We start from the raw sequence: 17,300 nt of genomic DNA on the forward strand, positions 1-17,300 counted from the left end.
ATAAAATAGAACTTTCAATTACTTGAGTGACCTTTAAAATTGTTATTTTAATTCCAGATCATTGATGGTATCTACAAAGGCATTGCGAAAAGAAGGTTCTGGCATTCTAAATCAATAAACATGCTCTGATTGCCTCACCAGTTGTGTACGTTGAAAAGAAATTTGAGAAATACCTGTACAAAGTGATCCCTATCATCCCAAAGCAAGACACAATTGTCATGAATGCCTCTGATCGAGGTAAAATGTGTGTTTCAGGATTCTCCTTCCTACTCTTTTGCTATCGCTATCCGGAGTGAGACCGGTTTACATAAACATTACACCAACGTTCTATATCAATGCGGGTTTCTGTGTCTGGTCACAGCCAGTTCCATAAAGTGAGGTAAGGGACGTATGCATTATGTTGAAGAGCAAGGACAAAAGGGAAAAAACATTATGGAGAACATTAAATTATGGAGAAAACCTGCCACTTACAGTTTACAGACATGCTGCCTCCCAACAGCCCATGCATCTAATCTCATGATTGAGGCTTTCTCCCAGTCACAAAGTGTTATTATTCAGCCATTGGGAACCAATCCAAACTATTATTTAGCTTGTGGTGAATAGGTAACCAGTTCCAACGCTCTGTCTAAATGTAAAAAAATAAGGTAAATTTACTATACACATTTTTAACATGAATCCCACACTGCTATGTTCCCATGTTACACAAATTCTATGGATTGTTTACATGAGAGGCGATGACCTGTTCTAATTAGCTACCCAGCATTCCGAAAACCTTTTTATAACGGAAGAAGAAAGCCAGAAGTGTTTAACTGAAATATACTGTCAGCTGCAACTGTGTTAAAAAGTGTAAGTGTATCTTTGGTATTTGTAAAAAAAAAATAATAATAAAAAAAAAAAAAATTGATGATATGAAAGTAAAGTTCCAAAACCATATCAGAAGTAGGGATTATTAACATTTAGACAGAGCTTCAGGACTGGTTACACATTCCCTGCCGCAAAATAATAGTTTTCATGGGAGCCAAAGGACTGTATATAGCCATTTGTAACCGGGAACAAGATTTATGCCTACAGGATCATGTTAAACAAACGGTGCTCAGTTTTAAGCAGACAGTGAATAATCAGAATAGTACATATCCGAGGAACTAGTCTAGCAGTTAGTGCTCTTGAGATCATGGCCTGAATCACTGACGGACACCTGTGGTGGTAATATTGACTAATAATATTTTGTCGTTGAAAATATCCTTCTTTCTTTGGTAATTCCTGAAAAGCCTCATCAATGTACTGTATCTTTGTAGATGACTGGACATTGGAAATCAGTTGAGAGATGAGATGGGAGTAAGGTATGGGTGACACTTAATAGAGGACAAAATCCGTTTGGTCAACAGACAAAACAGGTGGAATCTAATGCTGTTCCCCACATTCTTTCAATATCATTTTGTCAACTTGATTACACTGTAATGTTTTGGTCTTGTGATAGTTTTAGATAAGAATTCTTAATTGTTTTTAATTGTTGTGGACAATGCATTGGAGGCAGCATTTCTGAAGGCATGGTAGGTGACAGTCTCTCTAGAAACCCAAAGGTGAAGTAAGTCAATTGTATGTAATTTCATGAAAAGCCAGTATCTTTGTTTGCACAGCTATACTTCCCCATTCTCAAATATGGACGCATATAAAAAGGTACCTGTGACAGAAAACGATCTGGTATTGCCAATTCCCCAAATCATTCTACAATTTATATTACAAAAAATATATGTAATGTATACTATTAGACAAAACCCAGCAAGACAAGTTCACTCATAATATGTATTATTATAGCATTATTTCAATCAATGTTTGTGTGGCAGGGTGACAGTGAGTCACCACTAATGTTCCTTCGTGGACATTACAAATGGTTTCTAATGGAGTTAGAGGAAAGAGAATAATTAAAACATGTTTAGCGCTTAGAGAAAAAACAACAACAATTGAACAAACGAATAAGACAGGTGTTTATAGGCATGACCCTTTGAAAGCAAGTACCCAAGCTCTCTCAGTATCTGAACATAAAGCTAACCCAGTGGACAACATTTTTTTTTACATCGGACCAGAGGCGGCATGCCCATAGAGGGCAAAGGGGCACGTGGCCCCTCAGATTTGTCTTGTGTAAAAAAATATATATACACTACCATTCAAAAGTTTGGGGTCACTTACAAATGTCCTTGTTTTTGAAAGAAAAGCACACTCCGGGATGCTGGCCTTCTAGACAGAGTTCCTCTGTCCAGTGTCTGTGTTCTTTTGCCCATCTTAATTTTTTACTTTTATTGGCCAGTCTGAGATAAGGCTTTTTCTTTGCAACTCTGCCTAGAAGGCCAACATCCCGGAGTTGCCTCTTCAATGTTGACGTTGAGACTGGTGTTTTGCGGGTACTATTTAATGAAGCTGCCAGTTGAGGACTTGTGAGGCGTCTGTTTCTCAAACTAGACACTCTAATGTACTTGTCCTCTTGCTCAGTTGTGCACCGGGGCCTCTACTCTTTCTATTCTGGTTACTCACTACTCTTTCTATTCTGGTTAGAGACAGTTTGCGCTGTTCCGTGAAGGGAGTAGTACCCAGCGTTGTACGAGATCTTAAGTTTCTAGGCAAATTCTTGCATGGAATAGCCTTCATTTCTCAGAACAAGAATACACGAGTTTCGGGAGGAAGTTCTTTGTTTCTGGCCAATTTGAGCCTGTAATCGGACCCACAAATGCTGACGCTCCAGATACTCACCTAGTCTAAAGATGACCAGTTTTATTGCTTCTTTAATCAGAACAACAATTTTCAGCTGTGGTAACATAATTGCAAAAGGGTTTTCTAATGATCAATTAGCCTTTTCAAATGATCAACTTGGATTAGCTAACACAACGTGCCATTGGAACACAGGAGTGATGTTGCTGCTAATGGGCCTCTGTACTCCTATCTAGATATTCCATAAAAATAAAAAAAATCTGCCGTTTCCAGCTACAATAGTCATTTACAACATTAACAATGTCTACACAATATTTCTGATCAATTTGATGTCATTTTAAATGGACAAAAAAAGGAGCTTTTCTTTCAAAATCAAGAACATTTCTAAGTGACCCTAAACTTTTGAACGGTAGTATATATATATATATATATATATATATATATATATATATATATATATATATATATTATTTTCTCTGTAATACTACTAGCCACCTTGCAATTTTATGAAGTTGTCTTTAGCTTGCCCAGATTGGAAACATATCTCCCAACCTCATAACTAGCTACCAAGAAGCCATTTCAGGCTATCAATAGTAGCTAGCTTGTCTATCTATCTTAGCTGGCATGCCTGCTGGCAAGGTTGGTAGACTTTAGAAAAGCAAGCAATAACTAAATGTACTGATTAAGATTCTCATTCCTTTCAATCTTTTACCCAGATTTTAGCAGAGAAGCATATTTATTTTATTTTAAAAAGAGCCACCAGTCAGGAAGACACAGACAGCTCAAGGGGTATGATTAGATATACAGAAAAATACTTATGGGTCTAGTGACCATTATACCCCGCTTGGACATAATAATGTAGTACCACATTAAATCTTAAAAGGGAACATTGACATCACATTTCAGTTGTCTTGTTATTAGCGAACGTACTTATTGAAAATGTTAATTCAGCCAGTCAGTAGTAGTATTAGTTATTAGCTCAATGTATTGTTATTAATGAGTTATTGTGTTATTCATGGATTTTAATGTGTTGTGTGCAGTCGAAGAAAAACTGCACCCTTATATCTACAGAATTTTACCACGACATCCTGGCTCTTGTACAGCTATTTCAGTCTTATTACATTCCGGTGGTCTGACAAAAAAGGCCAAGTACCGAAGTAGCCTACAGGTTTGGAGGATTGGGAAAGCAACCAAGAGGTAGATGTTTCTGTTCTTGTGGATTTAACATCTTTGTTTAAGTGACTAAAATAGCCCTTCAAACTTTGTGAATGTGACTACGAAGCACCCTTGGAAACAACAAGAAACGAGACTGTCCCTTGATTGTACAGTAGAAATGTTTTGAAATTCGAAATGGTAGGATTGCAAATGACAATATGGGTTACGTACAGCAATAATGACATTGAATAGCTCCTTGGATAAAGAGATGGTCATTGGCCTGAAAGAAAACACTGTGAATGGATAATAAAGCCTCTATGGATGAAGGAGTCTCGGACTAGTCGATCAGTCAACAGGTGTATTTTGCAGTGAACTGTCATCTCACCAAGATGTCATAACACAGCCACAGGTCAGACAACACACATATTTATTTGTATTTATCAAGTGTTGTTTTTTTTCATCACGAAGGCATATACTATTTTCTCTGTATATTACTTGTTATATATTTATATAGAAACAAACCTAAGGGTACATTTTTGCTGAATAAGATATGAATATCAGCAAAGGGCAATGTAAACCATGTTCCATCAAACTTAACCTATCCTTTCCCATATTTCAACAGTAACATATTTGCATAGGCAAAATGAGATTAGCCCTTTAAACAGTGTATTTCCTGAATTATTTATATATCTAAAAATCTTTTTCCAGTTGAACACAATTAAACAAACAAAAAAAGTTAACTAGGCTAATCGTCCTTTAACGCTTAATACATATATTTTCTGTGCACATTTTGTTTACAGTGTTAGGCTTCAAGTAGATCTAAAAACAAAGTGTACATTGACAACTAGATGTGAAATAAATTAACCAATATGAGAGGTAGTGAAATCCCTAATGAAAGTTAAAGGAGAAACACAGTAGATAAGGCCAATGCTTCTCTAATCACATCAATTCTGACACTTTAGATAAAAATCTTATTCTGCCAACAAACCTCTGCCACCTTTCAAAGCCATTCATTCTGAATTGAAAGTCAACATTTGAACATGACACTATGCCTATGATACCACCTCATGTCATTAATTGCTAAATCCTTGTTGAAATCTCAGTAAAATGAACAACCATTTCTTTCCATGGAGTGAAAATAATCAATTACTCCGAGATACCAGAGAACACGTCGTACAAACCTGCAATACACCTCTTCACCCAGTGTAAAATGCTAATTGTAAATCATTCAGAACCATTTTCCTACCTACATTTTTTTTGCAATTGGCTTCTCTTGCGTTTCCAGGATGATTGCTCACCGCATGAATGTAAACTTGGTTTGATTGAACCATAATTTCACTGTCTGGTTGGTCAAACATTCAGAAGTTACAGCTGAAATAATATCTAAAATGAGCAAGTCATTAATTCAATGCGAGTTGACATTAATAGAGCTACATAAAAAGGTATCCTCTACCTAACCACTGTGGTGCATGCATACTGTATCGCTTTTACTGTATCACGCTTCATTTAAAAAAGAGTATGCAAACACTATTGCGACTGAAACTATCTATAAAAGTGGCTGAATGTGAACGAAATATAAGGAACGTTAGAATATTGTTGGATGTTCAAAATGGCTGATGTCATTAGGCTATGCTATATGTTCATTTTTTGTGAATGAATACAAACGGAAAGACTACATCTGATCCAATTGCACTTCAATAACCTACAGTATATGGGCTTTATTAAAACCCTTAATTGAATTAAATAATCACTGGCCTTGGCACATGAACTTCAGGTAGTATGTTCAAACAGAAGAGTGGCACTGCTTCAATGACACTTGAATATCATTACCCACCAGTGGTGATAATACACACAACTCTCCCTCTCACAATATACTTTACTCATGCACTGACCTCTACACATCAACAGGTGACGAAGGCCTGCAATAATTTCTCCATGTTTAAATGTCACACTTGCAACAACAACAAAAAATCATTGAACATATATTTTAGGCCTATATGTTCATGGGACGTTAACTCTTTAAAATGTTTTGATGAGTATGTATCTGGACGGCAGGTACACACAATAATGCGTGCTGGCAATTTTAGGGAAAAAAACAACGACCCGTCTCCAAAATATCTATTCACCTCCCCTGCCCAACTCTGTAAAGCAGAGAGACTGTTAAAGGCATGGGGCTCACCGGAGATCCAAGAACCTTACTGGAGCCTCACTAACCAGTCTTAAAGACAGACGCACATCTGGTGAACAGGACTGCAAACCTCCAAACAACCAATATATAAATACGTCTGATTCCACCTGGCCTCTTCTGCCCCCGACTGGGCTGTTACTGACCCCCTTCAGTCACGGACTAGCTACAGCTTTAAAACCAGAAGCCATAAAGGACTACTTCATAATTCCATGTGTCAGCAATGCATACCACTCTTAGACCTCATGGTGATGCATTAGACATACCACTATCTTATAATTGACCTTCCAAACCAAGGCATCGTGATTACTACTATTTATATTATAGGCAGTAGAAAAACTAAAAAGTAAATGGTTCTCTTTCATTCTCGAGAGCTGTAAAGTGTTCATGATTTATTTTATGAAACGACTGAATTGAATGTTTGACTTCTTATTTTCTCCAACAATGATTCCAACCTCTGACATAACCTGTGCTTCTCTCAGGGTGGGATGGTGTGGGAAGGATAGAAAGGACTCTGTGTTTACTAAACTGTGGTTGTTGCCATAACAAGCAGCTCTTGTGCTGCCTTTTTCACATAAAGGCATTGTGATTTCCCGTGGAAAGTAATGTTCATAAGACATTTAGCTGCCCAACCACAATTCTAGCCCTTCTCCCAGTTTTAGAGTTGTAAAGAAGGCAAGTGCTTGGATATTAACACTGCTGTAAAACTTTCAACCTTCTCAAAATCAACAACTGCAAGCTAATTGGCAAATATCAATATTCCCTTCACATAACACATCAAGAGCTTGACAGGGTATATCCCTAGAACAGAAGAAAATACATCTCATATTCAAGAACCTTTGCAGTCCACTGCTAAAATACCAAGCTACTGTAGAGCAAATTCCATTACCTTGTTACATGCCGAGTCTGATTTGCCTGCTCACCACGGTCAAGCTCTACAGCCATCGTAAAAAATACATTGTTTTTGGACTGTAAAAATGGCTGAGGCATGGGACAGAATTTGAGAGAGAAAAATACAGAGCAAGAGAGAAAGAGGGAGCGAAAGGAGGAGAACTCTCAAAAGTACAGAAACAATGGGTCTGTCCTTCCTTTTGTTTCGCTTTGTCACAGTAGCCCGAGGAGCTCTTATCTGCAGTTAAACCAGGAACTAAACCTCAGGGCTGCCTGCGAGCAGACACTTGAAATTGCTTAAACTATTCATTATTTTCTTGATTCTTTTTCAAAAAAGGAAAATATCAAACCCAGTTCTGGCACCTTATTGTCTTCTTGTTTTTTGGGGGGGTGGGGGTTACTTTAGGTGTCTAGGCAGGAGCTTCTCTTGCTGTCCAGAAGGTCTCTGTAAACGGAGGAGTTGAGGAAACGGGGGTAGGAGTCTCTGTGCATCAGGGTGTAGATCTGCAGCTGGGCCTCCTCGTACATCACGTTGCTGGGCTCCGTCAGGCTCAGGTTGATGCCTTCCCTCACCCGCGAATCCAGGCTCACCTGGAGGCAGAGGAGCGGGAGAGAACAGTGACATTGCTATCACACAGAGCCACAGCGGAAATGGAGGGAGGTCATGTTATCAATGGAGATAAGGTCACCTCCCACCTCCTCCTCTTCAACCACTTTGAGATTGGGGTTTCAATATGTCTTGGAATCAGACCTGGGTCAAATACATGTATTCCAAACATTGTCAAATACTTCAGCTGTACGTGCTTTAATTTTCCACAATGGAACCAATGGAATAGTCCTGAAAGCAAAGTAAATATCAGCCGAGTGATACTAGGTGCCAGTCAAACTCCTGCTTCCAACGTGATGCCTCCTACCTCTTTCGGCGATAGAATGGAGACATAGTCCTCGTAGATGATCCTGGCTTTCTCATCGATCGCAGTCGGGTCCGTCTCCTTCTTCAGCTCCTCACAGGCCAGCCAGAACAACAGGTTCTCTTCGCTGTACTCAGAGCGCAGAAATTCTCGGAAAATCTCCCTGCCTTCTGAGGAGCGCATCACCAGCTCGAAGCTACGGGCCCAGGCAACCACCTCGTCTAGAGTGGGTTGCCTAAACACAGGATACCAGGAACCCAGTGTTAGCAGTCTGGACTCTCACAATACACAAGACAAACAGATTCATTATTTTTTCTCTAGAGATGCAATAACATGGTTTCCACAGGCTGTTTCAATTAGCAATAGAAATAGTAGCGGTCATATGTCATACACACATCCTTGAAAAACATAGGTCCTGGGCTAATGATAAACATGAAAAGAACAAAGGCCTGCACACTGTATGCCAGCGTTCCCTAAGCCTCACGGTTCCATTTATGATTCATATTACCGGAGATATGTTTTTTTAAATCGTAGGACACATTTGATAGGCGCTGGGGCGCTAACTAGCCTAGTAATTACTAGGTGGTAACAACCTGGTAACTTGACAGGCACACATTTGGTTGAAGATGGCACAATAAGAAAGGGAAAAGGGTACGCAGGTAATTAATGTGCTTGTCAGAACACTACTATTATTCCCCATACTTATTTTATTATTTAACTTCTTCACAATTTTGTCAGTGTAATTACTTACTTGAAATCTGATTTACCTACTTGTGTCTTTGAAAATAAATTAAATGAGGCTATGCATTTTTGTAGGCATTCATATAGATACTATGTCAAGGACAGTGTTGATTATAAGTCATAAAAACGAGAATAGGTTATATTGAAATGCCCCTTACCTCAAATATCCTGTTTTGTCATTTTAGAGAGATGTCATTTCAGTATTGTGCAGAAGCTGCTATAGGCAGATATGGTAGGGGGACTCAACGACAAAGATCTTGCCTATATACTGTTATATGATGACACATTTGTGCAAGTAGTCAGCCTCAACCACCTGAAGATTTATAGCCAGGTAGTGATTTGGAGAAAGTAATTGTTATAGCATGAACATTTTCAAACAGCTAGCACTTGGGAAACATAGATCAGGGGTGTGGCCCTTATGGAAAACTATTTTATTCAAGCCTTATTTTTAAAGCGATAGTTGACCCACATTATAATGTAGACTGCTTACCCCGAAGCAGTCTAAGCAGACATGAAGAGACTGCAATCCATACCTTGGTTAGCCACTGTAACCAACCAACCATTCCATTTGGCTGACTTGTGCATATACTAGTGGAACACTTTGGTATGATCCTAATCACCACATTCAATGACAACATTTTGAACCAGAGCATCTCCCTAAGAGGCTTTTTGACCTAAAGGTTTGCACACATCGCACCGAATGTGGATCTAGCGTTCATCTGCCGATCATTCAGCGCGCTGTGTTTAGGAACCACCCACTGTAAACGTCTGACTGCCAACATTTTCCACTTGATTCGTTCACAGGTGCTAAGTAATCTCGGCCAGTAAACGCTATTGGTGTGTCTGAGGCCTAAGAGTCATGGCTACAGGGACTGATTGAAATGTTGTCATTAAAAGGTGATAATTAGGAGCATTCAGTGTGCGGGCCTTCCTGCTATTTTCATGTCTCAATCGACAAAACATGCTAAGCATGTCACATGCTAAAGTGTTACCATTATTACAATTAGGACTGGGTGATAAGGAGAAAAATCCATCTCACTTATTACAACAACAACATGAAGAATGAGTGTTCCAAGGTAGAGCCTCAGGTTGAACCCAGTGTCATGGCCACAGCCATGTGAGAACAGTATTGGGCTCACAATTGTTTGGGCAGCCAGACAGGCTACATCATGTAAATGCAGCTGAATGCTGAAATCTGACAATATTACATATCATGCAAATAATAAGCACACAATATACCGTAGAGCTGAGCCCTATACTCTATAATGGACCTGCTCCTTTGGGGTGGATGAAAATTATGTCCTTGTGTGTCCTCAGTTAAGATATGTTTCAGTCAAATAACTGAAATTGTGAGAGAGGTGGAGAGAAAATAAAACTCATGCTCTAATTGGCTAATACAGCAAATGAGTGAGCAACACACAGGAATAGATATTGACACAGCAGCAATGTAAGGAGAGAAAATGAATGGGACAAAGCAGTAAAACAAAACAGGCAAAACAATTAAGACTGCAAAGTTTCTGGCATGCATTCTGGCTAATTTCTTGCATGCAATAATTACATTTTCTGGCATATTTTCTGGCATCCTTTCTTGAGGTAGACAGTCCTAATGTATAATGTCTATGTACTGTATAATGTCTATGTACTGTATAATGTCTATGTACTGTATAATGTTTATGTACTGTATAATGCCTTCAAAAGACAGGGATGAACAGACATGACCAAAGGCCATCAGCTTATCTGACAACATGAAAACAAAAATAACACCTCACTGTTGTACTTCCCTTTCTTGCACTAACACTTGCACTTGTCTTTTCTTACTAAGACTGATTTCGCTAATAGCTGCTTTGTTGAGGAATGTTTTACTATGACTGTCATATGTGGTTATCTTATCTACTGTAAGTTGCTCTGGATAAGAGCATCTGCTAAATTACCAAAATGTGACATGATATCAAAACAGTTTGGTATTTTCTCAGAGAAAACCTATGGAAAAAGGCATAGCTGGCAACTTACTGCTCCTCTGTGGCTTCAATACTATCCATTTTAGTGCATGCCCGTTCGGAACGCTCCATGCGGTCCTCATTCCTGGAAAAGGAGAAGCAGAGGGAGATCAAACATTATTATTGTTTTCAAACATATTCCATATTCAAACATACTTATTCATATGGCAGTCTCAAGGTTGGATGTTCATGTAGTATCTTTGTTGAACTACTGCCTGAGAACAGGTATTCTTCTGAAAACCAGTGAAAACTAAAAGTGGAAACAACCTGTGAGTGGAGAGAGACTCCCTGCTATTTACAGTACACAAAACCTTTACAAAATCGCTATACCGGAAATGTACATGTTAAACACGTGTTGTATACACAATAATTACACAATAACAAATTATATTGTAACACAAATTGAATTGTAACACCTTAACAATACAACATTCCAACATTGTGTCCTTTCACAAACACCTGAAAAGCTAGTTTGAGGTGCATGTTTTGTTCCTAAATACATTACAAATGTATTGGAAAGAGGTTATCAAGAAATTTCAACTGCCATGCAAACGGAATGTGTTAATTCTGTGTGAAATTTCAAGTAGGGATGTATTGGAGAAACGGCACGTTTATATGCCACTGTGTAAATACTGCTATGCAGATTTGACTGAATTGCGCTTGGATGTAGCCTAGTTTAGGCCTATTGGTTCAGCCTGTGTCATACGATCATTACTTTCACACTAAACACCTACATATACAATCATGTCCAAATCACCCGAAAGTATCTCAAATTGATTGTGAAGCTCAACAAAGTCCAATATAGATGATTTGAACGCGATGTGCGAAAAATGCTAATATCGGTCCCATGACTTGAATGTGATTTGTGCCGCAAATGCTAAAACGTTAGCATGTGCAAACAGTGCCACGGAAACTAAACCAAAGCATGTCATACCTGTCCTAGAGCTGGGACGATAAACCAAAAACTAGACACCGACATTGCCTTCCTCTTATCGAAGCATTTTGCTTGTCAGTAATTCTAGGTGATTTTGCTACATAACGTACCTGTAGATTTTTCTAAAACAATTCTTTGGTCAACAGTAATATATGAATTATGTTTATTCCTGCTACGAAAGTATTTGCCTGTCCCTGTTTCACTGTCAGCTGCTGACTCTTACTCCCTCTCCCCACTGTTTGCACAGAGGAGGGAGAGATGCATTCTGAGAAGCACAAGCATATGACTATTGCTCAAAATGCTACTGGGGAAAAATACAGTTTTCAAAGCAACTACTGTTGTTCTAGATTCACAGCTTTCTGTGAGTATATAATATATTTCTTACCTCTTAATATTGAGTTCATGGCACCAATTTACAACCAGAGTAATCTGTGTAGTATGGTTTTGATGTGCCTGAGGATTTGAGCCGGAGCGCGCCATTTGCAGTGAATAGGTCTACATCAAGTAGTCTAGGCCTAGCACGGGATTTTCTTTTAGGACATTAGCCTAGATTTACTGATTGATTAATCAATTAGCCAACATAGCATTATAGCAACAATATCAGAGTTAGCAATCTAGCTAAGTGTTTTGAGTTCCCACTTCCTAATAACAATAATATAGCCTTTAGGCCAATATGCACAAAGCTGTGAGAAAATTCTCTGAGGATCAAAATATAAATCTGATCATTCTGGATCCTATTAAAATATCAATAATGCATTTCCTGGATATGTTAGATGAAACAGCTTACTTTTTGAATCATAGGCTACCATTTTAATTGTCTTACTTGGCACTGGGAAAATGTGTCTAGAGCCCTGCAGCTAATGTAAAGTAACTGTTCAAAAAAACAAAATATGTAGCGTTCTAATTGTTTTAACGAGAAAAAAAAAGTAAAATTTATTGCAATATTACTTTTTGTTCATAACGCCCAGCTCTAGCACCTCCCCCTAAAAATGTTTTTATCATCATTTGTTATCGTTATATGGATTTTTGTTTATATCGCCCAGCTCTACCTTGTCCATAGACTGCTTACAGGGTAATGAAACCAATATGTCATTTTGTAATTTGAGTGAACTATGGAGTGTCCGTTATATAGAAAAAATGAATAGGTTTAGGCTATAAGGCCCATGCATCCGAGAGAGAGAAACAATATTTTCTGACTGGACTGCTTTGGTGGAATTCTCCACTCTGTCTAGCCTACATTCCTCTCTTGCGTTCTGTATATATATATTGAAATAGGCTAAAGCAAAAAGGAATAGGCAAATCACTCTGAATGTCATTTGTGTGTTCTTTACTGCGCAGAGCCAGTTAAGTTCAAATAGGCTAAACCACCATTTGTCACATCACAATGTCATCACCATCGATAATGGTTGTCAATCATCATCGACAGTCAATACTAATGTAGCCTAAAAATCTAAACATTCAGTGTTTAGCCTCATTTAGCCATCACAACACTCAGTTGGTTTCATACCAACTAGGATTTAGCTTTCCCCCAACAAAGCTGTTGGGGGATGTACAATGCATTCGGAAAGTATTCAGACCCCTTCCCTTTGTCTATATAAGGTCCCACAGTTGACAGTGCATGTCAGAGAAAAAAACCAAGCCATGAGGTCGAAGGAATTGTCCGTAGAGCTCACAGACAGGATTGTGTCATGGCACAGATCTGGGGAAGGGTACCAAAAAATGTCTGCAGCATTGAAGGTCCCCGAGAACAGTGTCCTCCATCATTCTTAAATGGAAGAAGTTTGGAACCACAAAGACTCTTCCTAGAGCTGGCCACCCGGGCAAACTGAGCAATCGGTGGAGAAGTGCCTTGGTCAGGGAGTTGACTAAGAACACGATGGTCACTCTGACAGAGGTCCACAGTTTTTCTGTAGACATGGGAGAACCTTCCAGAAATACAACCATCTCTGCAGCACTCCAACAATCAGGCCTTTATGATAGAGTGGCCAGATGGAAGCCACTCCTCAGTAAAAGGTACATGACAGCCCGCTTGGGGTTTCCCCAAAAGGCACCTAAAGGACTCTCAAACCATGAGAAACAAGAATCTCTGGTCTGAAGAAACCAAGATTGAACTCTTTGGCATGAATGCCAAGCATCACGTCTGGAGGAAACCTGGCACCATCCCAACGGTGAAGCATGTGGTGGCAGCATCATGCTGTGGGGATGTTTTTCAGCAGCAGGGACTGGGAGACTAGTCAGGATCAAGGGAAAGATGAACGGCGCAAAGTACAGAGAGATAAGTACAGAGAGATCCTTGATGAAAACCTGCACTAGAGCACTCTAGAGCGTTCTGGACAACGATCCTAAGCATACAGCCAAGCCAAGCATACAGCCAAGAGAAGTCTTCAAATGTCCTTGAGCCAGAGCCCGAACTTGAACTCGATCGAACATCTCTGGAGAGGCCTGAAAATAGCTGTGCAGCGACGCTCCCCATCCAACCTGACAGAGCTTGAGAGGATCTGCAGAGAAGGATGGGAGAAACTCCCCAAATACAGGTGTGCCAAGCTTGTAACTTTCATTTGGATGATGATGGTCACATGATGATCGGTGCTTGATCGGTGCATGGCTGCCAATTAAAACATTTTATGCATATCTCATTTTATAATCTACACTGTCCAATTCATCAGCGAACTGTTGTCAATAGAGCATGAGGCAAAACCAAATTGGGCAAGTATGCTATTTATGGCAACAGTTTTTGTGACAAAACCATCCGTAGAGTTGAAATTGCAATGGAAACACAAACTTCTGTTTTATTATTCAGTACTTGAAAACTAAAACAAATGTGCTTTTATGTGCACTACGTCATCACGCACAGCATTCTATCTGCTAAAAAGAAAAGCTGGGAAAAAAACACTTCTAGTGGGAAAATTCACATAAGCAGACTTTAGAATATATGACCGACCGGCTCGATTCGGTCTTATGTAGCAAAATTTGAAATTGTAATTTTTGGGAAAAAGTAGAGACTCCGAGCTAGAAAATTGTATATCATACACTACAGTTGAGGAACAATGGGAAAGTAATTCTGCTTCGAAATATGATAAACTTGGAACCTCACTTTTGAGAAAATGGCCTTTGAATGTTTTGGTACACCTACTGCAGAGCTCTTCTTTGTCTACACCCATTCAGCATCGTTCACACCCTCATAAGCTTTAGCCCCACCCATCTCTTTAAGGTTGATCTGAGCATTCTGTCCTAACAGCAGCAGTCAAGCACCCAAGCTAACTGGCTAACGTTGGCTAGCTTGCTAGCTACATCCAAACACAAATGAGAGAACAGCTCACTGACAATTTTACACGCCCTAGCAGAGCTGGTCAGTCTGTTATCCAGAGCGTTGGCGACTGCAACTGTGATGCTGGCAACAATTTACGCTTTTTTGCCAACGTTTACTGACGGGTGTTGAGCGTTCGTAAATTCGTCAGTTATTCTGCGCTCTGGCAAACTCAGAAGAGAGTGCTCTGAAATCAGAGTAGATAGCCAGATCAAATTTACCAGCTACGTCTATCAACAGTTGTCACAGTGACACCATTAACATTCTATTGAAAAGCTTACTTGCATAGTGGAGTCTTTTGTTAAGACATGTAGCTAGCTAGCTAAACAATGAACCATAATCCCAACTCATGACGTTACTACCCTGCATGAATTTGCAGGTAGCTAACCAACCAGATTCAATGTTAGCTAGCTAACATTAGGCTATAACTAGTAAAGCAAATGGCTCTGAGATACAAAGAATATTACTACACAGAGCATAAACGTAACGTTAGCTAGCGAGCCTGCCATGAAATTAAAATGACTGACTAAATTAGAAATGTGTAATATCTGAAAATGTAGCTAGCTAGACTATTTTACCCGTATACATGCATTGACGCTTCTCCCTCTCTGTCACACAGATGCCATGGTTGCCCTTAGTTTGAAGATGTAATCCAGAGACAAGAGTTTTCTACATCTCGTTAGCTATCATATTCTAATTCCACTGATTTCAAATCTCAGTCCTCCAGAAAGAGGAGATCAGCACTTATGCAGTTCTACTACGCAATATATATTTTTTAAAGCAGCATTAAAACAGGATTACCTACACATACTGACCAGCTAAAATAGACAGAAGCCTGCTACATGGCAGACCAATCCGAACTCATCTCTCGGCATGTACAGTGCAATCATTATCTCAGCCAATCATGTCTAGCGGGAAGGTTGCAGGCTTTTTCTGTGGCTAAACCAACTAGACTCATAATTTAACAATTGTATTTGTATTTACTGATGGCATACAAGTTTGTTATTAAGGCACATGAAAGTTCACACGTTCCAGAAGGCATTTCTGCCAACAAAATAAAATTATTTTGATTTAAAAACGAGTCACATATGGAAATCTGTCGCCAATTGGAAGGAAAACCTAGCTACAGACACAGAGCACCGCCACAACCAGATTGGATTTACTTGTGCATCTCTGACAGCAGATTCCTAGTGTTGTGCTAGTAAGTGCTGCTATAATGTGCTTCTGCCTAGGGGCACAGCCTCTTGACACAGCAGCGTCTCTCGAAGAGCTTGAGATGATAAGGTCCTCTTTATCTCAAAGCTCTATTTGTCTTTGGGTTATAAAAGCACTTGAGGGAGTGTTCTTAAGCCATGGGGCTACCGTATCCAATCAAACCTAATAAAATTAGGCTATATGTAGTATCTTTGTTTACAAACTACCGCCTGTGTACCTTGTGGACCTATATTTTTCTGAAAGCAGGAAGCATCTACCTGTGACGGAGTTTACGACAGGAATCCCGCTCCCCTTTTATTTATTTTTGCTAACGCACAAAAAAGTACTCCAATTGAATTGAGCCCTTCATGCCGCTAGCTTCCAGAATGAGCGCTAAGGATTCAGAAAACCCCTCCTAATCTTCATCTGTACCCATACATGGCATGTCTCTTCCTACATATATTATATGTCATATACTGGGAGTCGCACAGTGGTGAATATTAGCTTCCTCTTAGTATCTTCATCAAAGTATCCTTTGTGCTGACATAATTGAGCTGGCTCGCCACAGGCTCTACACCTCCTGAGATGACTCTAAATATAAAACATGTTCTTCACAGCTATTTTGCATGTGATGTGAAGATGGAAATAGGCTGGCTGTTTATAGAGAAGATAAGGTCACTATATAATTGAGAAGGGTTGTGGAGGCCGTATTTTAGAAACGGGTCTTACAATTATGCTTTCTTCAATGTTTTCATTATTTCAAGCCATTGTTTTGTAGGCCTATATTGTGGGTTCACTGTCCAAGACAGACTTGGCTGTGGTGCTAAAACTATTTACTTACATGGTAGTTTTAGAGACCGATACCATGTACAGTGCCTTCAGAAAGAATTCATAGCCCTAGACTTTTACCTAATTTTGTTGTGTTACAAAGTGGGATTAAAATGGATTTTACAAATTGTCAACAATTTACACAAAATACTCTAATGTCAAAGTGGAAGAAAAATTCTAACATTGGTTAAAAAAAACCCACAAAAACCACAAATTTATCTTGATTAGATACGTATTTAACCCCCTGAATCAAAACATGTTAGACTCACCTTTGGCAGCGATTACGGCTGTGAGTCTTTCTGGGTAAGTCTCTAAGAGTTTTCCACACCTGGATTGTGCAACATTTGCCCATTATTCTTTTAGAAATTCTAAAAGCTATGTCAAATTGGTTGTTGATCATTGCCATAGATTTTCAAGTAGATTTAAGTCAAAACTGTAACTCGGCCACTCAGGA

At 39.2% G+C, this 17,300-nt stretch overlaps 1 protein-coding gene across 2 annotated transcripts in view; it reads right to left on the reverse strand.

The window, feature by feature from the left end:
• Positions 1 to 4,268: 4,268 nt before the first annotated feature.
• rgs17 (regulator of G protein signaling 17) overlaps positions 4,269 to 17,300 on the reverse strand; it is a 52,148-nt gene continuing 39,116 nt past the window's right edge. For both annotated transcript variants that reach the window (XM_071409452.1, XM_071409451.1), the window contains exons 4-6: positions 10,597 to 10,668; positions 7,849 to 8,080; positions 4,269 to 7,525 (exon numbers count right to left, since the gene is read on the reverse strand). In XM_071409452.1, coding sequence (XP_071265553.1) covers positions 7,337 to 7,525; positions 7,849 to 8,080; positions 10,597 to 10,668 — 493 coding nt within the window. In that variant the 3' untranslated portion in view covers positions 4,269 to 7,336. The remainder of the gene's footprint in view (positions 7,526 to 7,848; positions 8,081 to 10,596; positions 10,669 to 17,300) is intronic.

This window comes from Salvelinus alpinus, chromosome 7, assembly GCF_045679555.1.
Source record: "Salvelinus alpinus chromosome 7, SLU_Salpinus.1, whole genome shotgun sequence".
Taxonomy (NCBI): Eukaryota; Metazoa; Chordata; class Actinopteri; order Salmoniformes; family Salmonidae; genus Salvelinus; species Salvelinus alpinus.